The sequence below is a fragment of the Caloenas nicobarica genome, chromosome 17 (genome assembly GCF_036013445.1).
Source record: "Caloenas nicobarica isolate bCalNic1 chromosome 17, bCalNic1.hap1, whole genome shotgun sequence".
Lineage (NCBI taxonomy): Eukaryota > Metazoa > Chordata > Aves > Columbiformes > Columbidae > Caloenas > Caloenas nicobarica.
Window position 1 is genome coordinate 9,498,978 of NC_088261.1, and position 22,954 is coordinate 9,521,931.

At 47.6% G+C, this 22,954-nt stretch overlaps 1 protein-coding gene across 2 annotated transcripts; it reads right to left on the minus strand.

Moving 5' to 3' along the window:
* Nucleotides 1-5,984: 5,984 nt before the first annotated feature.
* On the minus strand, nt 5,985-21,884 carry RCC1L (RCC1 like). 2 transcript variants are annotated; one of them, XM_065647039.1, is made up of 11 exons: nt 21,525-21,884; nt 20,417-20,546; nt 18,252-18,380; nt 17,331-17,397; nt 16,177-16,228; nt 14,395-14,479; nt 13,205-13,386; nt 11,658-11,742; nt 10,429-10,602; nt 9,065-9,150; nt 5,985-7,487 (listed from the first exon to the last, which is right to left on the minus strand). In XM_065647039.1, the coding sequence occupies exons 1-11, from the start codon at nt 21,840-21,842 to the stop codon at nt 7,410-7,412; spliced, it is 1,386 nt and encodes a 461-aa protein (XP_065503111.1). In that variant the 5' UTR covers nt 21,843-21,884; the 3' UTR covers nt 5,985-7,409. The 2 variants fall into 2 exon arrangements, with proteins under 2 accessions (XP_065503111.1, XP_065503110.1); XM_065647038.1 differs by lacking the exon at nt 5,985-7,487 and having other exon boundaries at nt 8,966-9,150.
* Nucleotides 21,885-22,954: the final 1,070 nt, after the last annotated feature.

Here is a 22,954-nt window from a genome sequence, read left to right on the forward strand (position 1 = left end):
CATGGAGCGATGCACAGACCCTGGTGAAGCAGGGGAAATAAATGAAGTACGTATCAAACATAGTATATTATAATTATAGGGTGTGAATGTGCAGGGAAGCATACCTCTTTGGAACATATCTAGCCAAGATGTCCCTTTCTTGATCTCTCTAGACAGCACCAGCCCTTTCTCCCTCAGGCCAGGAAGATAACGTGTATACTGAAGCCAAGGACTGAATGTTACCTTGGAACTGCAGATCACAGGTAGTAGCTTCTCCCCGCTCTGTAATTCCCTCTTGGAGATGATCCGTGCTGCTGCCTGGTTTGGCCAGGATGGAGCACGAACCCTGGGCAGCTCATCCCCCCCAAAAGCCCCTAAATTTAGTGTTCAAGATGGGGGGGACGGCAGCCCGCACCTCCCACCCTGGCTCCAGCCCGGCTCGGCTCTGTCCCAGGCGGCACCAGCTGCCTAATTCCCTGGCCTCCCTTGGGGGTTTTTTACCCTTTTTTAGCTTTCTGTAGAATTTCATAAATGAAGTGTGGGTGGATTTTGGGGTCAGCGACGGATGGAGTTGCCCAGCAGGAATCTGGCAGGGTTGAAGTTTTGCAGTATCTCCGGGAGCGGAGCAGCACTTTGCTCCCCTGTCTGTGCTGTGTCCCCTGCCTGTGCCATCGCAGAGCTAATCAGGGTCCCTGCCCAGGGAGACCCAGCGGTTTTACCAGTGTCCTCCCACCCCTAAAAGAGAATGCCAAATAAAAGGGCTCCTTCCATCCTTCATTTTGCAGAGCTGGTTTTTTTCCTCCCTGGGGCAATGTCCGTGACTCTTGCGTGGCCCATTTAGCAAGATGCAGTTGGAGGCTGGCTGCAGTTCGGGGTCACGCTGCTCCCCCCGCTTTCTGCTGCTATCTCAGCATCCTGAGGATTTGAAACCGGCTTTCTGCAATTACAGTAAGAAGCATTTTATTTTTTCCCAAAGGATTCCTACCAGCTCTTTTGTAACTTGAAAAAAAATGCAGTTTTTCCAAGGACCCGCTGCCCCGGCTCTCATGGGAATGCTGCTGGCAGCGCCCGCTCGCTGGCACGGCCACCGGGGGATTTAATGCTCCCGCGGGTCCCAAGGGGGGAGTTCAGCCCCATTTGCCGGCTGAAACGCACTGGAGCAGCCACGGGCTGGGGCTGGGGCTTTGCCCTGGGGAACGGGTCGTACGGGAGATCCAGCCCCAGCAAAACGAGCCGCCCGGACCTGGTGTCTCCGCTGCCCGCACAGAGTCCGTCCCATCGGCTGGAAGGGAATTTCGCTTTTGCTGAAGAAAATCAGCAGGCTCCGGTTTGGGTTTGTGGTCAGTGGGAAGAGCAGAAGAAAGTTTGCCATGCAGGACGCTGAAGGAAGAGGTGGGAGGTTGTGTACGTGGGGCAAAGGAGAAAAAACCCACAGCCTTTTGGTGTAGTTGGTTTTGTAGTTATTTTTAAGGTCAGCCTTGTGATTTTTTTTGAATTTTTGAGATCACTGAAATTACCTAAAGAGCTGTCTCTGCTGCTACAACTGCAGGAACCGCAACCCTTCCTCCGGCAGCGTTGTCTCTGGGCAGGACTGGGCTGTTCGGGGTGCAGGGACCATTCGGACCCTTCCCACCACGGCTCCCTGCAAGGCCCGGCGTGTCAGGGCTCTCCCATCTGGCCCCACGGTTCATCTGCAGCGGTATGTGTAGCCAGCCAGTTTAACTAGACTTGTTCTTGAAGAATTCACTGGGTTTTGAACGTCTCCTCTCTGGGAGCAAAGCTCCATGTTTTCCTGGCGGCGTGCGGGTGGCTCAGGCCAGCCCGGCTCCGGCCCCGCGTGGGACGGTGCCCGTGTCGGGGGGCTGAGCGTACGAAAAGGACGGCCCTGCAGTAGAAACTCCCTGTTTGTCCTTTGAAGGCTAGGAAGAGACGCCATCAGCTTTGGCTCAATGACCTCAGCCTTATTTTAGTTTCATCACAGGATTAAAAAAGGAATCGTGCCCTCACTCTCCCCACCCCGACGCTGCCCGCCAGGGTCCCCTCTTGCAGCCCCACGGTGCCCAAGCCACGACGCTGTTCTTCCTTCCTCCAGGCTTTTATTTGCATTTGTGAACTGCTCTGGTAGCATGGGGGGAGTGGGGAGCACAGGAGCTGCAGCTCCCAGGGCACGGGGATGGTCCTTTCCCTGTGTTCTGGTTGTACTGGAGCTGGGACCCAGACCTGCGCTCGCCTCTCACCCAAAAACCTCGCCGCTGCTGCTGCTGCTAAAAATACTCATGCTAATTCGGTGGCCGTTGCCCACAGGGGTGTGAGATCTGCATTTCGGTGCTGCCAGTGCCCAGATCAGAGCCTGGCGATGCAGAGGGAGGTGGCACTTGCCTGCCCAGGGCTGTGCTCAGTGTCACAGCCAGCGTGGCCCTGGCACTTCTCCCGCTGTCCCTCCCGTGTGTGGGCTGCAGGCTCGGATTTGGGGTTCACGAGACACCAAGTCGAGGCGTGGGCCCTTTGTTTTCGCGCTGTGGCAGCCGTGTTTTCTCCCAGCGCATCCTCCTCCGCGCCCACGCTGCCTCTGGAGCAGCTGGGGGTGGCGGTGACAGCGAAGGGGACACTCGGGGACACTCATCCTGCCGACACGAGTGGGACAGGCAGGGGAGCAGGAGGCTGCCGGGCAGTGACTCCTGGCGGGATCCAGCTTTGGATGCTCCGATTCAGCCTTTGGAAGAGCCCGTCTCCCTCCCTCGCCATTAACTCCCCACTCTCCCCTTTTTTATTTTCCACTAAGATTAGGGACTGTGATGATCTCAGTTTGGTGAACACACTCAGTGCTCCCACCACTGATCCGTGCCAGCAGGTCCTGATGGTGCTGGGATTTGGCTCATCTTGGTCATCTCCTGCTCCTTGGGCACTGTGAGGCACCGGGAGGGTTAATTTGGAGGGAGCGTTGCATGGAGGGAGCCTCATCCTCCTCATCAGTGCTTAGGGACACATTTTTAGTTTGGTTTATCTGTTGCCCAGCAGGGTCCCGGTGCAGGTTCATGCTGTAACTCCCCCACGTTGGGCGCGTTCAGAGCTGGATGAGTTTGGGTCAGCCCTGCCACGGCTGAAGCGCATCGCCACTCTATTAGTGTCTCAAGTGGCTTGAACAAGACAAAGCAGTTCTTTCTTTCTCCCCTTTTTTTTGACTTAAGAAGGAAACCAAGTTGTCCCCAGGTGCCCAGGACAGCTGCAGCATTGACCCAAATTTCTAGCGGGCAGCCAAGAGGCTCCCAGTGCAGCCTCTACCCAGCTCAGACCAGGGTCTGCTCCCCAGGGCCACATTGGCAACACAAACCTTCTAAAAACTGTTATTGCGTCATTTTCTCCATAAGTGAAATAACACTTCTGGCCTCAGACACCCACCAAACTGGCTGAGGACACTGGCAGCCCTGGGCATCCCTCCTGCAGCCCTGGGCATCCCTCCTGCAGCCTCTGCTCACCTCTGAGAAACCTTTGGGGGATCAAAAAAATGCTCTTTTTTTCTTTTTTTTTTTTTTTTTCCTTTAGTTACCAGACTAATGCAAAGTGAGTGGAGGGGTCTACCCTGCGCAGGGGTCTGTGCTGCACCCATGGGAAGGGGCTGCGCTCCCAGGGGCAGCAGCTCATGCGAGTTTGGGGGCACAAGAGACGGATAGAGTTGGTGGCCTTTGTGCCGGAGAATCAGTGGCCTTCGTGGTGGCCTCTGCGTGGTGGGGGGGACATCACACCAGGGGGCAGCAGATGAGGATCGTGCTCTGGGCACAAAGTGTGGAGCTGAGAAGTGGATGCTTTGCTTTCCCAGCGAGTGCACACACTTCTTTTCTTTGCTGGTTTTATGCTGAAAAGCTGAGATTTATGTACTGTATGAAAAAAAAAACACAAAACAAACAACAACAACAAAAACCCACCAAAAAAACCCCACAAACAAACAACAAACCACACACAGAAAAAAAAAGAAAAAAAATCCTAATGTTACAAAATAAACGACAGTATATTTTGTACTTTGTAAAGTGTTAATTAAAAAGAATAAAAAGTGAAACATACGCTGTCTGCTTTTGTACTGATCAAACTGATGAAAATAAAGCAGAGCTTAGCATTGTCTATAAGCTGTAGCGCTCTTTTTTGTTCACCCTACAACCGCGCTGACCCTTACGCCCACCCTTCGCCTCCATACACCCGTTTAGGAAGGTCAGCAGGCGTCCCCAAGACACTCAGTGTCCCATGCGTGCAAGAAAAACCAGTGAAATTAGAGGTATCATCACCCCATCACAGTTATAACCTTTTATAATGGATGTTTAAAGGAAAGCAGCTTGCCTACATAAACTGAGATCAAGAAAAGTATCTTCTTTTTTAGCATAGTGTAACCCATTTTTGACTCTTCTGGTCAAGAGCATTCACGTCAGAATTCAGGGTGGGATTGCTAATCTGGGATGCAGCCTTCATGCAGAGCGTTGTCATGAGAGTTTAATCCAATTTAATAAAAAAATAAAATGAGCACCCGCAGTGCTGTGCAATCTCAGGGCTGCCTGCAGCTACCTGCAAAAGCAACTGGTGTCTTAGGGTAAATAAGGCTTTAGGCTGGTAAACTGCTGCCCAAACCTCCTTCACGCACTGAGAGGTGGGGGGTTTTTTTAGCATTAGCATTTTTTCTTACTTTACCTGAGCAGGCTCATGCCCTGGTGCAGGAGATGCTTAGGGGGCTCCAGCCCCTTGCAAAAAACCAAAAAAGCTACAAAAATAGATTCTGATGAGTCATGACAAAGTAATATCATTTCAGGAGTATTTTCAGTGCTTCGGGCTAATCATTAGTTCTCTGAGTCATTTGTTTTTGAAAGATCCTGTAGAAAAAAAGAGTTTGCTGTAATACAGCAGTTGCCTGGAATAATCTTTGTTTTTATGGGCTTTCTTGTGTTTTATCCCCTCCTGATCGGTGCCACAGCCCCGCACCGGGATCTGTACATGTACACGGCTCCAAGCAAGTGTCGTGTCCTGAAGCATTTCAGGCTATATTAAGCCAAACACAACAGCACAGTGGTGTTTGGAGGGCAAATTACTCTTGCTAATCAATGCAAAAATCAAGTAGGTTATTTTAGTTCTAATCTAGCTGCTCCTCGTTTGTGTTGCTGGCCTTTACCCACCCTCACTGCAGGTGTATTTAGGGATGCACGTATATTTGGGGCTGGCTGATTTGTGACTTTGAAGGACAAAATGGTGCAAAGTTGCTTTCCAGCTCTTACCTTGATGACCTGGGGTTGCTGCACCTGCATGGGCCTGATCTCAACCCACGAGTTTCCCAGCGTATTTTCTCATTTTCTGTTGATGGAGGGGAGGACAGAGAAGCTGGGGAACACCTGGCCAAGGTCAAGACCCCACTGTAGCCCAAACAGGGGTCACTGCTGCTGTTTTCCAGCCTGCGGGCTCTGCCGCTGACCTCGCTCCCGTCAAGCTGAGTATTCCATGATGCCCACAGCCTCTGTAACAAAAGCGCAAACGCTCCCACCGCATCCAGCCACACACCACTTCCATTTAGGGCTAAAGACCTTGCTGGCATCTAATTAACACACAGAGTTTGCAATTTACTGCACAGCAAGACTGCAACACAACCAGGTACGACATGGCATTAATTCTCATCCCAGCTCTCAAAAGGCCCCGAGTGGCATCAGGAAGCACTTCTGAACAAGCGGCTCAAACCCTGCAGCGCTCCCAGCGCCTCCAACCGCAACATCCACCAAGGGAAGTGCTTGAAACACCTTTTTACCACCATTTTTTCTGTTTTTCAATGCTTTCATAAGCCTCCTCACGTTAAAAAGGCATAGCTACTCCCATGAGGCCAACCAGACGTTTGGGCAGATCAAGTTGCCCAAGTCACACATAGAAGGGATAAATTAAAGCTAAATTAATGGGAATTCACAGCAGTGAAGGTCTGCCACAATTTAGCAGCAGCTTTCTGCTTGTTCTGCCTCAACCCACCACAGCAATACACAGTCATGTTAATAACTCATATACTCTTTTATTTCTGTGTACTTTGTTTCACCTTTCCTATATTTTATGCAAAGCCCTTCAAGACTCATTTAATCAAGGCAGACTTTACCCCCTGAGTTTCAGTAATTACACAACAGATTTGATACAGAATTCCAGTTCATGGAGGCAAAATGCAAGGCTGTGGCAGTCTGTGGATACAGTGCCGGCCTAGAAAGTCTCAGTTCTGCAGGTGCAGAGGGGTCTCAGGTGGCAGAACAGGTTCCCCTGTCACATCACTGTGAACCAAAATGCTTGTGTTTGAATGCAGAGTGCAAGACAGAGCAGCTCATGGGTGACATCAAGCTCAAGAATATTCCCATCACTACTGATAAAGACTTTATAATAATTTTATTAAAAATATATGAGTTTGGATTTTGCCCATTAAGACTCTTTCCCCTGCTAGGCACTACCAAAAAAAACTTGGCTTATTTAAAAGAGCTCTTTGCAACTAAGAGCCACCACACACCTGAGGACAGAGCACAGAGACCAAAAAATACTCTAAGGCCACTGTTTGTGATCAGCGCATGAAGACACAAGTGCCCGATGGGCAGCAAGCGCTGCTCATGTCTACTGCGCAAGCACCGACCCCGCGGGCAGCCAGGAGGAGCTTCCTTCCAGCCAACCCCGCGAACAGGCTCCACTGGCTACTGTCACTATCGGTCTCCTTGCACAGGAACGGCAGCGCAGACAGCGTGTGATTTATCTTCCTGTGCTTAGTTAATGGTCCTTTCCCCCTGCAGATGAGTCCTCACCCTTCCAGTGTAACGAACATGTTCCTTGGGTGTTCAGAGTCCATGCAAAAAGCCGCCACAGGCTGGGTGAAGAGCACAGCGGCTGCATGACCAGCTTCTGCAGGGACAGCAGCCTGGGCAGGGTGCAGCTGGCGGGGGACACTGAGGACAGCCGTGCTGGACTCCAGCAGCCAGTGTGACTTCTCTTCCACATAAAACACAGTTATTAAAAAACCCTTTCCCTTGAGAAATGGTTTGGCTCAGCCCGACACTGACACACCAGAGCTGGTGACAGGGAAAGCCTCCATAAATGAATGTTCTGTGCTACAAATTTCACCTTGTGCCAGTATTCCCGGAGGGAGCTGCTCTTCATACTTACACGAGGGAATCACCAGCTGTCGGCTGAGCCTCGGAGGCTTTGGGAGCTCATCATGAACCAGCGAGAGCTCTCCCCACATTTCCGCTCTCCTTGGAGAAATGCAGATCTCTCCTGCAGGCAGGCTGGAGCGTTTCAACAACACGGACATGACAACACGCACTGCTGTGGCTGTCTCTGCTCGCAGTCACTTCTTGCTTGGCTTCACGGAATGAGTCTTCCTTTCCAAGAAGCTCGTCACCAAGTCCCCCATCTTCTTAGCGCAGTGCTGAGGCCCAGCAACATGACTAGATAAAAGACTTGACCATGCTAACCATATGATCCACTCCACACGCAACATCCACCACCTCACCAGGTACCGTCACCTGCAGACACACAAGAGTGGATTACTTCTCAGGTACCTGATATTTCCTGCTGCTTAACATGCCAGGTGGTTTCACAGGGACTTGCACCTATGAAAGTGCCATCTTGAAAACCCAGAGAAAGCAAGATTCAGCACCAGACATGCGTGTGCCCTGAGCTGTGAAATATTCCCCGTCTCCCTCCACAGAAGCATGTCAGCCTTGGGAAGGACAGGGAGAGAGGTCTCACTAGCACACAGCAAGGCTGAGGCTACAGTCTCCTATCTGTTCAGCAGCAGAAAGAGCATGATCAAGCAGAGAGTAATCCACGCAGCAGGAGGATCTGCCCAAGCATCACAAGGATTTGCCTCTTCTCTCATCGGCAGGGACCGGCGCGAGGCAAAAAGCTCAACTCAGCCTAAGGCAGGTTTTACTTCAATGCTCAGCAGACCCTGCTCGCTCACAAGTGTAGTTATAGCTCTTCCACTTAAAGTTGACTTCAAACACAAGGAAAGCAGAGGCTGTAAACACCAGTATTTCCTTACAGCTAAGGGAGAGGGAGATGGCTGGTTCTAGGGCAGGAGGTGACAGATAAGTACCCTGGTAACGGCCCTTGTTTTGGTATGTGGCTGTAGCAGTGTCAGGCGTTGGCTAAGGGAGCACAACCCTCTGTGTCCACCCAAGGCAACCTGGACGTGTCACGCTTGGCAAACTCAGAAGCTCCACTCAGCCACAGCAGTGATATTTTAAGCAAATGCTCCAGAATTGGTCTTTTTTTTGTTGTTCATTTTTAAAAGGAGAAGAAAGCATGATAAAGAAACACATCCACACACGGGTGGATGTGGGTGGTCCAACTGATTGCCTCCCTCTTCTCCTACTTGGCTTTCAAGGAGACCCAGAACATCTGTTGGGCTGAGTACTGAACTCCAGAGCCAAACACTCTTCTACACCCACAGAGTCTGGCTCTCAGAGCCATCCAAGAGAAGGGTGTGGAACTGGAAGTGTTGTGAAAACAGTTATAAAACCAGTTCGTGGCTAAGGATCTCCTGTTGAACCACACAGTGACCCACCACCAGAGCTGCCTGGCTCGGATGAGCAGCAGTGGAGGGCAGCTCACTGTGGTGTGGACCTGCTGCCACCATAGTCTGACCACCAGGACCAAAACGTTCACCTCGTTCAGATGTGTAAAGCAAGTCTTTTGGGTCACAGATGACCAATACTGGTGGTTTTCTTCGCAGCACGTACAAAAGCAAAGTGCAGGTTAGAAGGGGAAGGGTCAGCAAGGGGAAGTAGGTAGAAGACTGTGGACAGGGGGAAGAGAAGAACCACTCAGAAGTGATGGCACAGCATCGGATTTTGCTTTGGGATGTGAAATCTATACTGAAACAGCAGAAGCAGAAGACTCAAATTTCCTGAGTATCTCCATCCTTAAGCAGGCTAGGCAAGGATCTCTGGAAAATTAAGCAGTTCTACAGTCATCTTAGGCTTCCACTCTTTCAAAATTACTCAACAAAACTATGCAGCATATGATGTTTCTTGCCCTCAGGATAACAAAAACCAGCTAAAGAACATACTCGTGGCCTTAATACTACCATCCTTACCCTCCATGGGAAGTATTGGTCTTCCATTCTTCCAGTTCCCAGACACCCTCTTAGATTCTTGCCCCACACAAACAGCTCTCCTCTGTCTATACAGGAAAAAAATAAAAAGAATAAAAAATAGGGCAGAGACAATAAAAAGAAAGAATTCTATTTGTCATGCTGGCAAGTGTGGCTACAGTTCTTCTGGGAGTACAAAGGGTTATACATGCAGCATGAAAGCCATCGGGTTTAGCTCCAAGTACAATAAATGTACTTTTGCTTAGGGAAAATGATGCCTAATGAGCAGGACAAGCATCAAGTTCTGGGCACAAGTCTTTGCTTCCCCCTCTTGCAGCTCTTGCTTCGGAATTTTATTTGAAGAAAGAATGCAGCAGAAGAGATTCCAGGGGATCATTTGTGGTGAACTGAATCATTTGTGCTGGAAGTTAAACAATTAGAGCTGATCCACATCAGCTACCAGCACAGCAAACGGAGTAAGCGCGGCAGTGAAATCTGCCCCGAGCCAGCACTCAGGGACGGGTTATTCAGCTGCCTGACAGAAGTGACCTAACGGCAACTGGGGAAAAGAAAAAACTACTGTTCAATAGAGTTGGAGAGTTTTAAGCTCCTCAGCAAAACACGTAGATCTCAGAAGCATTCAGATCAGTCCCACAGCAGAGGCAACCAAAACGATCTACAATTAAGTAAGATTTAATGGGAACACAGTTTCTAACGCTTCCTGAACACCCGTGTCACGCACGCTGCTTCCCCAGAAAGGACCAAGCACTTGGCACCTGGCACTTTTCACCAGTGCACTGTGACTTTCTCTACCAAGCACATGAGTTTCTGTGCTGCTGCCCTCTGCTGCCCATTTTTAAATGACCTTCAAATTCAAAACTTCTTTAAAGGCTGGTATCAAGTCCATGGTGTACTCAGATTCTTAACTGAATAGGCCAGAAGAGCCAGGAAACCCTGACATCTACCTCTGATCTAGACTCTCAGTTTTGTCCATTTATCACACGAATTCCTGCTGCTTCTAAAGTGCAACTGACTGTCATTCTGTACAAGGAAGTGAAAAAACCTTCCTGGGTTTCCTATCTGAAATTTTTTGTTTGCTTGAGAAGAATAACACTTCCTTAATTAAAGCATAAATTAGTTCTAGAAATGACAGGTATGTAATAGCCATATGTTCACATTGTAATAAGCTTTGTCACAAGAGCACCTATGGTAAAAACCACCCTGACACCTGTAAATGTGCTGCTTGCCCCTCCTGTTGCGTTCCAGTCTGCTTCAAGTTTAAATAAAGATGGGAGGTGTTTTTTTCCTTTTAACTACCAGTAACCTGGCAACGTGATTTCCCCATGAGAGCAGGACTAGCAACTTACTTGTGAGTGCTGCAAAATGGCTGAGTCCACAGCGAACATGAGCAACACGGATGTCCGGATTGAAGTCCGACCAGCCAAAAAGACTGGGTGGGATCATCTCTGGCACTGCTGTCTCTATTAGGTTTGGTCCTTTCCCAAGAATTCCATATCCCCAGACAAAAACATTTCCTTCTTCTGCATTACAATGAGAACACATTCTGTAAGAAAGTCTGTGCTTGTGCAATTCATGCCACGACCAAGAGTTAATCAGATCCAAAGGGATATTTTCCTTTCTCCCAGAGCAGTCTAGCACCTTTTGATTACATAAATTAGCAAACAATGCATTCCCATCCAAATGCCTTATTTTTTTCCTAAGCTGTGCAAGCAGATCAAGTTTCACAGGCAAAACTTTCAGGGGGAAATAATGTCAGCATCGTGCTGGCTGGATAAAATACCTCAGCTTAATGACTGAAGGGACAGAGGTTGAGTGTTTATTATCGCCGCTTTTTCCTTTGAGGCATGGCCAAAAGAGCAGCAGCTGGCTCCTCTGCCTGGCATCCTGCCTTACCTGGCTGCCTGGGAAAGGCAGCAGTCGGACAGCATAAGAGAGTAAGTTGCTGTGCCTGCTCGCTCTGCTCCCTTCACCCTAGAAGCTCAAAAGTCTTGTTATCACAACAACTGCATCATATATATGGAAGGTCTTCCTCGAGATGATCGTTCACAAAGGTAGTACACTCCTCTCCCTGTTTGATCTCAGTGTCTTTGAAGCTGTGCTCCCCTGGCTACTGCCAATCCAAAGCAGCACTCACTAAGAAGCCCACTGCAGAGTTTCACTGTTCTCAGAACTCTCTACTTTCCACTCCAGTTTTGCAATATTTATTTACATGTCAGATTTACAGTGAGACTGAAGGGCTCTTCTATCTCTCAAGTATTGCCTTACTTCCTATATCCATCTTCACTACAGACCACACATGTAGTGATCAGCAAACAAGGGATCGGAGCAACAAGCAGCGACCACACTCTTGTTCTAGTTTGCATGAGCACTCACAGCAGCACATACTGGAAGCTCTGTGGCTACTGAAAGTAACTCCCCTAGTACATTCCTAAATCACAGGTTTCCCCGTCTTCTAGCTTTTCTCGTAACAGACAGTACTTCCCTGTTTCCATTGAATAAGATACCTTCTCCATGATGTTCCAATCCACCTACTGCACAGCTTTGCACAAGAGGACGATTGTAAAAGCAAACTCACCTGTTAGCACAACATTGCCAGTCCCTCCACACGCAGCCTCCTTTATCTTCCCAATCTTGAATGGCAAATGTCTGGGAACATTCACCTGTATGAGGTTGCAAGAGAATCATTAGAGATAAGGTAATAAACTGCAAACTAGATGTACGCTTTTACCTTGTTCTCTAGTTCTGGTTAGAGCTCATATACACTGAATTCCTGCTAGAGTCAACCTTTATTGCCTGAATAACAGAATGAATGCAAGTCCCAAGGTTAAAAAAAACTATGTGAAATTCATTAAGGCTGAGAATGCAGACAAAGTGGAAAAAGTTACCCACTGGAAAGCCTACGTGCATGGCACAGAGCTGGGAATGCTTAAGGTTCACTTATATCCCTGGCTCTCCAAGTCAGACACAATGGAAATGTCAATAGCTGAGCACATTTGCGAGTTTTCACAGTGGACAAGATCACTAAAATTGGTGGCATTTTACTTGGTACTATAGTGGCACTTTTAACATACTAGGGAAAAATCACTTGAAGGAGAATCACTCTTATTTTGTACAGTTTAACACAACAGGAACCTACATGGCTCGACACATGTAAACAGTGATCTCAGATTTCACAGACAACATCCAGCTCTTCTGTTCCACAATTTGGACTTTATATATATAGTACCTGAAACTCCTGCTCTGGTAAACTTGCCATTCATCTGTTTCAGACCCCTCTGACCTCCACCAAACACCCAGCCAGGAAACTACCGCACTATTTAACCTGGTCATTGTCTTCAGGCCTTACGGGTGTCAGTAATTAGCCCTACATTGAGGACGCATCAGGAGAGGTGTGAATACCACAGGTATGTATTTTACTAAAGCAACTGTCCTACTTTTAGCCTTCTGTCAAGAATAGCTTGAGTATTAATTCCCTGACAATTTCCTACACTAACTGTAAGAAGAGATCAACTGCCTAATGACCTCAGTACTACAATGCTTAGTGTCAAGTCGGCGCTGCATTTTTGCACTATGTAAGTTTGCTCCAAAAAACTTTTATCTGTGAAACACTGGGATTTGCTAAGGATTCAGCTATAAACCTACTAAGGTCGTTGATGAAAAATACACCAACAAAAGGGTTGAGTGGAAGGGACTTTCAAGGGTTACCTGGACTGACATCACGCTCAAAGCAGGATGGCTCAAAATTCTAGTTAGCCAACCAAAAAACTAATTCCTGTCCTGACACCAGCACAAACACTCAAGCTGGATCTCAATTTGGTGGAAAGTCCATGGGATGGGGAAAGGAGAGAACAGGGTGGACTCTTCCTTTACAACAAACAGGGGTTTGGCAACACAAGTCTTTGCCTGTCCATAGCTGGGACACATCCTGCCCTAAAGCTGTACAACGGTTTCAGACAGATGCAGTTTGTAAGCAGAGGTAAAACCAGCCTGCTAGTGGTGTTAGTTTAAATTGATTTATGCTGCTGTCAAAAGAACCCTGAGCAGGGAAAAGTGTGTGATTTTTAACTCTGTGCGCAGCAGCTGAATTGAAACATGTAAAAACATGCCCCCAGGCTCACTGACCTGAGTGGTTTCTGTCACAGATGCCAACTGCAAGTATTCTGAATTTCCCCAGCCAAAGACATCTCCTTCGTCTGAAACAGCCAGACAACAGTCCCCATAGGAAGAGACCTGGATAATGTTCACCCCAGTGATGTCACCATGTAGCTTAGTAGGAACACTGGTGATGTTGTAGTGTCCAAGACCTGAAAGGAAAAAGGTAGAGAGATGGCAAAGAAATTTTTCCAGACATACTTTCAACACCTACATAGGACCATTTTGTCAGGTTATAACCCAATCACACTTCCTCCAAAATAAATCTTCCTGTCCATATCTCTTAACTACCACCTTCAACAGACAAGCAGCCACAAGCACCAGTTCTACTGGCCAAAGCTACGTCTTTAGAGTATGAAACAACTTTATACAATCACATCTGGAAAACTGTCTACGTCCTCATCTCTCATCTGCACGGACCAAAGTGTTAGAGAGAGCATCAACCAAGTTAGGCAGATATCCCAACGGAGGTGAAGATTCACAAACCAGCTGCGTCCTGTGTTCTGCAAGGAGAGCCACGAGCGACAGTGCACTGCCATCCAGTTATACGACAGCAGGTGAAGCAGCAAAAGAGGCTGGGAAGCAAACACGTTGCAGGACAAACAGCTGTCTGGACAAGAGGCCTGAATGTAGATGACAAACAAGATGGGCTACAGTATGTCCACCCAAGAGAACCATGGGCAGAACCCAGCTTCAGGAGCAGCAGGACGAAACAGCAGGAAGGACTGAAGCCCTCTGACAGCAGGAGCAACCAGAAAAACAGCCTGGCCATATATCCCATGATAAGAGCACCATACCTGCCAACAATCTCTGTTGGTTCAAAAGGAGCAAGTAGTAAAACAGACCCCAAAATGAGAATTGGGAAGGCAAAGCCCGCACGGAATGGGGTAGCTAACCTTCCCATGCCACTTCCACATCCCTCCACAAGCAGACGCATTCTCCTCAGATTGCATGCTTGGATCGCCACCATGGCTCCCTAAAGCTCCTCTAAAAATGAACTAGTTTGTGTCAGTTTGGTTACACAAGAGTATTGAGAACATCTGCACACAGCTGGAAATATACCAGCCCCTTTCTGTCAACATACGCATGACAAATACATGTCACGATCTCTGAATTAGGACAGCTTGCTCACTGAAACACAAGATGAGCTGAGCTCCTACCTGTTTGTCCATCAGCTCCCCAGCCACACGCATAGACGGCACCTTTCTTGGTTCTAAACAGGCTGTGATCCTGCCCGCACACAACCTGCACACAAACAAAAGGTCAGAGCTGGTCAGGAACGGCCACGTGTTCAGAATCGATTCAACGAAGCATTACTTGGCAGACAAACTGAGCAATGAACCTCCACAGGGCCCATCTGCTCAGATTTTGACCTTTTTCTCTAGATCGAATGGCTCTACAGACAGGGCCGGCCAAGAACAGCATGAGGCAGCACAGAAAACAGCAGCATTTTCTCATGGAAAGTGATTCTGCAGTTGATATGTTCCGAGGTCCACAACAAGGCCTAGTTAACTATAAGCTCAGCTCAGGAGTACAACACAATAAATCAGCAAAGAGTAAATAAGAGATCTCCCTTCCCAGAGTGCTACTGCATGGCTCCCAATGCCAGCTCCAAACTGCTACCGATTCCTTGCCATGAGAGCACTCTAGGAACACATCTGTTCTCAAACTGACACTGACATTGAACTCGCAATCCTGTCTGCCACAGGCTTGGCATGAATTAAAGCCAAGATCTTCAAAAGCAGACATTAAAAATTACCCAAAGATTAAAGGGATCCAAAAGTTAAGAGATTGATTACCAAGAATATTAAGCATGTAAGTGCTGCCCTCAAAATACAAACAGGTACCAATTATTCAACCCCCTTGAAAAAAATCAAATCATAAAAATCCAAACAGAAGTTTACTAGCCTAATTTAAAACATCATTAGGATGTACCACAGCACATTCTCATCACGTGGACCTACACGAACGACCCTTGCTTTCTAGGATGCTGCATGGAACAGGAGCAATGTTTGCCCAGAGTACTGTTCTAGTGGCACAGACCAGTGAACTGCTCCTGTGTCTGGAAACACTGCAGCCCTGTGCAGACTCAGTGGCATTTCTGCAGCTCTGCAGTCTCTTGCTCTCCTAGAAACCTGCCCTAGGGAAATGCTGGCTCATCTAAGAGGACGGTCTCACAGCTCACTTTGGAAATGGGGAAGATGAAATTAAAAATAAAACAGTTCAAGTGGTATAAAAGTGCCAAAGGGGAACAAGAGCAAGGAACCAGGACAGGAAGAGACGACATTTCAGAACAACCTCCCTGCCGCAGGTGTTACCTAGAAGTTGAGCAAGCAAATGCTGCATTGACATTCCCATCAAACTCTTCAGGAAGGTCAGACCCTGCATTCCCAGTTGCAACTGCTCCACTCTGCAGAGGCACAGAGCAAAATGCCACCTTGTGCTTTATATAAGCAACCATATAGTAGATCGCCTTATCATTTCAAAGAGCTTCAACTGAATAATTTGCATACCGATTTTTTTAATTCTTTATTTTCATTCCAAAAATCACAGACTGGTTGAGGTTGGAAGGGACCCCTGAAGGTCACCTGGTCTAACCCCCCTGCTCAAGCAGGGCCACCTACAGTAGGTTGTCCAGGACCATGTCCAGATGTTTTTGGAATATCTCCATGGATGGAGACTCCACAACCTCTCTGGGCAATGTGTACCAGTGCTTAGTCACAGGAAAAAAATGTTTCCTGATGTTCAGAGAGAACCTCCTGTGTTTCAGTTTTCATTAGTGAAAATGTTAAATGGGATCGGACCCAGTATTGATCCCTGGGAAACACCATTAGTTACTGGCATTCCACTAGTCTTCGTGCCACTAATTACCAGCCTCTGGGCTCGCTTATTCAGCCAGTTTTCAATCCACCTTCAGAATTCAATAAATAAGGTCCTCTTACCTGGACAACTCTGCTGTCAAACTCCTTCAGCTGATGAATTAGATGGCTTTCACTGGAGACCAGCAAACAACCACCGAGAAGAGAAAAGGCAACACAGAGGATTTCAGAGGACTGCAACTGGAAAATGTGATGGTAAAGCCTGGCTTTACGGAGAGCCTCTTTGTTATTACATGAAGAGAGATTATTTCACATATTCTTTAATATAGTCAAAGAGCACAGATCCACTGTAAAATTACTGTGCAAAGAAGGAAAGTAATTTTGCGTTCTCTTATTTAAGTAGTTAAGAGCTGTCACTTTTGAAATATAACCTCTCATGGGAATTGGGGGTGGGAGCAGCCCTCAGACACATTCCCTAGTCTGGAGTGAGCACAGACACTCAGTAATACTGCAGCACCTACATAAACACCGCACTTAACCAGATTTAAATCCCAGAGCACAAACAATGTAGTGTTAACATCCATTTCATTCTTCACAAAAAGAGGAATCCTGAACAATCCAACTACAATACCAACTTCCAGTATCAAGGCAAAAAAAAGCAGACTAAATCACAGCTATTTTCTTAAACTGTACAGGCCAAGACTTGTGGATCATAGAGAACAATCAGCAAGATCTCTTCTACGCCCTGCCAAGGAATCAGTAACTTTCAACATATTCCCACTATCCACTTACATCACTATTTTACAGAGCATTTTGAGAATATGTCTTGGCGTGGTCCACAAAACCTCTGTAAAGGAAAAGCACTACGGATTCAAAGGCAGTTACAGCAAAGAGATTTGACAAAAGGATGCCTCTTTTATCGTTAAATGGCATTTCTAACACCCTCAGAAATAGCACTTGCACTCTGACAGGCTGAAAGGAAAAAGAGTGACTGCTAACACCAATTACCTCAGGCTATTTATGAAGGTTGGGTTTTCTCACTGTGCCCTGTGAAAACTGCCCCCTGCTGACATCATTCTGTCTTTTGTGAACGTGGTCACAAGAGAGCCTGTGCCCAGCCTGGGTTTAAAGCCAGGCCGTTTATATGACACCTGCAATATTTTCAAGCTCCTTAATCTTAAATGGTACCTATGCTACCAGATTTTTCCCATCTCCAGGTTGTTTTCATGCAATTTTGTTTTTAACATTAAGGAAGTTCAGGATCTTTGGATTCTCACCTGTAAGTTTCATCTTCAACAACCTTACGGCCACACTGTCCATAAGAATTGTTCCCCATGGTGAAAACTGAAAAACGACAGTAAAATGCACTAGTTTTATTGTTGTCCAATCCCCTGAAAGCCTCTTTTCAAGTACACAAAATATTTTCACGTGGTCTTCAGTATGAAAGCTGGAAGACAGCACTGTAAAAATTGGCATAAGGCTCCTTCAAACCAAGTCCACCTCAATTCAAGGGACTGAACACATTTTCATCAACAATATCCCGGTGATATTGTTGCAGGCACAGTAGCGGTACCTGAAGCCCACTGGCTGTTTGTCAGTAATTGCCTGGTTCATGCTGCCGTTGCCAAGGAGACGCAGAAATAGATCAGCGCTCCCACGGGAGCCTTAAATCAACCAAGCAAGCAGCTCACCCGTTGATAAGCAGCACTGGATCGCTCAGCACAGCACGGAAGCCACTGCACAAGAGAATTCCCAGAGATGTGGAGAGCCAATTCACAAACAGAATCTTCTGTATAAAGGCCTATTAATTAATCGCTTTTATAAATGTAGCACTCTGGGGCTCCCAGGGGAAAGTAACACAGGAGTATTGGCATAGCCATACAAAACTGAATTCCAAACCACATCAGACTGAACAAGACAAATCGGCTATGCTTAAATGAGGCCTGAGGCTAGATAAACAAACAATATTTTGCAACACTTGTAGTGAAACAACTTCCAACAATTTACAGCTGGAGCCAAGCAAAGCTCAACGCACGGTTCTCAGCTCACAACTCCAGGGAGCAATCGCAGCAAGGCCAACAACCACCTGCACCACATTATCAGCGCAGACAGCTTGGCAGGACACAAGACAATATTTTCCAGAGGTTTTAATGAAAGCGGTCAGGTGTCCCCTGTCACCAGCACAAGCGATACTGTACCTCCTTCGCTGTCTGTCAGGATCAGGGAATGGGCTCTCCCACAGGACACTTGCAAGACTCGAGTCTGCTGCGGCTTCTCCAGTGGTAAAGGAATTGGAGATGGTTCCAAGACGTATTCATAGCCTTTAGCTTAAGGAAGAGAAAAATTTTTAAAGTCAGTAGCTTCCACAAGGCAAATTCATCATATATTTGCCAAACCTGTTGTACTTACACTCATATTTTGTTCCAAAAGCAGATATGTTTTAGAAAGCCATGATACTGACCAGAGTAAAAGGGTGACTGGGATTCATTAGGGGGAGGAAGAAGTTAAAAGCCAATAATCACTACCTAATAAAAAATCGTCCATACTTAGAATCTGAACGTTATTAAGGCTTCAGGTGGCCAGATCTGAGAAACAGAAGCTTTCAGCCATATGTTCAACCACTTTGGTGAATTGGGCTGGATTACTGGAGAGCTTAATACCAAGCACAAACTAAGTACTCTCTGCAACTAGGGATACTGCAAACAAGGTACAATCACCAGCATCAATCACAAAAAGACAGCACGAAAGCTGAACAAAAAAATCTTAGGGCTTCTTATTTAAAAAACGGTAGATTAAAGGCCCTTTCAGAAAAAAAGGAATGCAAGAAACATTAGCTAGCCTGGCTCCATAGGGGATAAGAGATCTAAGGTTTACAAGAGAAAATGACAGGCTGTACTAGAAAAAGAAGATTTAGTAACTTGAAGAATATGTAATCAGTTACAGTCAGCTGGGGGAAAAAAAAAAAAAAAGAACAGCAAAACATAAATCAGTACTAGAGAAAAGGTTAAGGGGAGATAAAAAGCTTTGATATCAAAGAAAGCCACTCTAACAAGTGGAATCAAATCCCAGAGGAACCCAAGCCATATTCTGCTCACATAGAGCAGTGCTTTAACTAGTTCTCACTGCTTTCAATTAAAAAAAATAAATAAATAAAATCTCCACACACCTTTTCCCTTTTCCAGTCAGACACTACTTGATGCAAGGACAGGCATCATAACTGGCTGTTTGCAGTGGCGGGAGTTGCCATGCAGCACAGCAGGAACTGAAAGACAGTGAAGTTTGTATCTGTCTAAAGATGTGGAAGTCACAAAGCAAAAAACCTTTACCCCTCTCTCTGTTCTTTCCAGCAGAGCAACACAAGCTACCGGGATCTGTGGAAATCATCACTGATATCCGGGGGATTTTGGAGAAAAGAGGCAATGAAGTTGCTAAGGCAGAGCAAGGTGAGAGTAAAGTATTAGCAGTCTAGCCTAGGAACAGCTGAAGTCAGAGCATGAAGTGCAACCACCTGAAAGTCAGAAGGTTGCAGATTGCCCTGGAAATGAGCCATCTACAGGGACACAGCATAAGAACTTGCAGGTGCCAAAATGGGGTTACGGAACTGAGTAACAAGCAGCACATCCAACAGGAAGCTTGTCTGCGGGAAGTTAAATACGGAGCAGCAGCAATCCTGACGGTCTGCACCGCTCTTCCTACAGATCCTACCAAGCACTGAATGGTCCCTGACTTAGAAGGGCTTAAACTGCGTGACCATTTCACCTATTTCTGGATTCTCTAGCAAAAATAACCTGCAGGTTATTGGAAAACAAGAACAGGTTTGAGAGCCTGGTATGCAAGAGAATGACTGAATTAACATGTTTTTCCTTCAAAATGTAATTTGAGATTAAAATTAAAAAAACCCTACAGCTTCACAAAAAAAAAAAAAAATCACTGACTGTATAATGTGATCTCTGTGGGAAAGGAAATTAGTTTATAGATGCAAAGGCAACAGAAGTGAGCAAACCATCTTGCCAGAATAATTTTATTAACTTTTGCTACATTGTCTAGTATCAAACTACAGAGAGTCACGGCAACGCCTTAACCAACACACATGCACTTCTGCAGAACAAATAGTTACTTAGATTTTAGCTACACCCAGTGCAGTGCATAGAACAGATGCATACCTCGACCAACTACAAAGCACACCAAAAAAAAGCTAAGTTCCAAAAACAGACCTCTTTCAAAAAAAAAAAAAAAAAGCACGGCCCTGCCATCTGCAGCAACACCTCCTGGACATTTTTCGTGCCTTCTAATGCAAAGTTTCCCACGTCACAGGCATCCTGCAGTGCTGCCCTGTAAGTCTTTAAAACATCCCAATCCTTACTGCGATCTCTCCTGCTCCTCTGGAAGCCGAGCTGGGAATCCTTGTTCAGCCCCATGCCCCACACCTTGATGATGTCAGTGGTGGAAGAGGAGAGCAGCGTGAATCCATACCCGCAGGCGGCAGAGGAGATCTTCGAAAACGCACACAGACACACAAAAAAAAGCATGCCATAAAGTTATAAATCATGGCCTAGAAAAACAAGATTAACCCTATGCTGCTTGTTCACCACCACTCATGCTGCATTAAGCTATATCCAAATATGGCCCAAATTTATGGCACATATTGTCTTTGCAAAAATGACCAGAAACACGCACAATGGCATAAACTCAAGTCCAACGTTACTGCCTTAGAGTTTCAGGTTTGTGTGCACACATCTCTATTTTTGTATTATTTTACAGCCATTCAAACAGAACAGGAAGACCCACCTGCTGACCTGCAGCAGGAGCAGCAGGTTAAGAAAAGCTAAACACAAAGCGATATTAAGAGAATAACCTTCCCCTGTTGTACCCATTTTGCCAAAAAGAGAGTGCAGTATAAAAGCTCTGACGTTTGTTGAACTGGACAGGACAGAAAGGGCTGTCGGGCATTGGAACAGGCTGCCCAGGGCAGTGGGGGAGTCGCCATCCCTGGAGGGGTTGGACAGACGGAGATAAAACTCTTTAGAGACACGGTTTAGTGCTAGATTTACGTTATGGTAGGACTCGATCTTAAGGGTCTCTTCTGACCAAAATGATTCAATGATGTTTCAAACACATAGACGAAAGAATAACATGATTTTTAACACAAGGTTCCCACTTGGCCAAGGTGAAAGTAGCCTCGAAATCCACTGAAAATGAGGCCTTATTGCTCTATAATGGTGTTTACACCCTTGCTCTCCTGCAGCTCTGATAAAATTATATGTGTATTTTTTTCCTGCCTGCTACTGCTGTTATACCAAAAATCACCCTGATGAACACCTCCATACCCATAAAAAACAAAACAGAACACACACACACACAAACAAAAACCAAAATAACAAAACACACACAAACCAAAACCAAACCAACCAACCAACCAACACACCACAAAACACAAAAACCAAACGGCGCCGCAACCGCCCCCCGCCCACCTTCTCCGCCGTCTCCAGCCGGTAGGGCGTGGGCTGGATCCGCCGCGGCCTCCTCCAGCCCGCGTCCGGCCGCACGAAGCTGGGGACGCCCAGGGCGCCCGAGTAGCTGAAGCCCCACACGAAGACGCGGTCCTTGCGCTTGGCCGCCTTCCCCGCGTACTGGAAGACGGGAGCGGCCTCCTCGACCTCCCTCAGCTGCCGGACGCTCCGCGGACCCGCCGCCTTGGCCAGGCCCCTGCGCAGGGCGGGCGGCGGCCGCGTCCCCGTCAGGGTCCCCGTCAGGGTCCCCGTCAGGGTTCCCCTCAGCGCCCTCCACATCGCTCCCGCCGCCCCTCAGGCCGCCGCCGCCGCCATCTTGCCGGCCTCTCACCCCCTGCGCGCACGCGCCCGGCGGCGGCGTCCCGGTGACGTGTGGCGCGAGGGTCGTGTCTTAAAGGGGCTACGCCGCCCCGCGCTGTGAGTGGGGCCCGCCACACACGCAGACCCAAACCCAGATCTAAATCTAAACCCAGATCTAATTCTAAACGTACACCCCGGAGCCAAGTCCAAAACCAGAACCGGACCCAATGTCAGGGCCAGACCCAAACCCAGACCCAAATGCAAACCCAAACCTAGTCCTAGACGCAGAACTAGACCCAAACACAGACCCCAACCCAGACCCAAATGTGGCCGCATAATTGGAACTAGACCCAGATTCAGACCCAAATCCAAACCCAAACCTATTTCTAAACCCAAAAGCAGACCTTAAACCAGACCCAGACCCAAATGTAGTCACTTACTCAGAACTAGACCCAGATCCAGACCCAAATCCAAACCCAGCCTATTCCTAGGCACAAACACAGACCCTAACCTAGACCCAAATGTAGTCACTTACTCAGAACTAGACCCAGATTCAGACCCAAATCCAAACCCAAACCTATTCCTAGACCCAAAAGCAGACCCTAAGCCAGACCCAGACCCAAATGTAGTCACAGACCGAGAACTAGACACAGATCCAGACCCAAATCCAAACCCTGCCTATTCCTAGACCCAAACGTAGACCCTAACCTAGACCCAGACACAAATGTAGTCATATACCTAGAACTGGGCACAGATCCAGACCCAAATCCAAACCCAGGCCCAAGCCTTGACCTAGGCCCAGACCTGGTCCCAAACCCAAACCCAAACCCTCCCGGTGTGGCAGTGGCAGGGCTGGCGGTGGTGGCACCCACACACAGCCCTCACACCGCGCTCCCCGTTGCAAAGCACCCTGTCGCGGAGCCGCTGGCCGTGCTGCGATGGCCGCCAGCCTCCTGACATGGTGACCGGAGGGCCCAGCGTCCGCAGCCCGGGCAGCCGCTCGCCCCTCGTGCCCCTCACCTCATGGCTCCCACCCCACCCCAGCAAACACCGTACCCCACATCCCAGCCCTCGCTTTCCGCCTGAGGGAG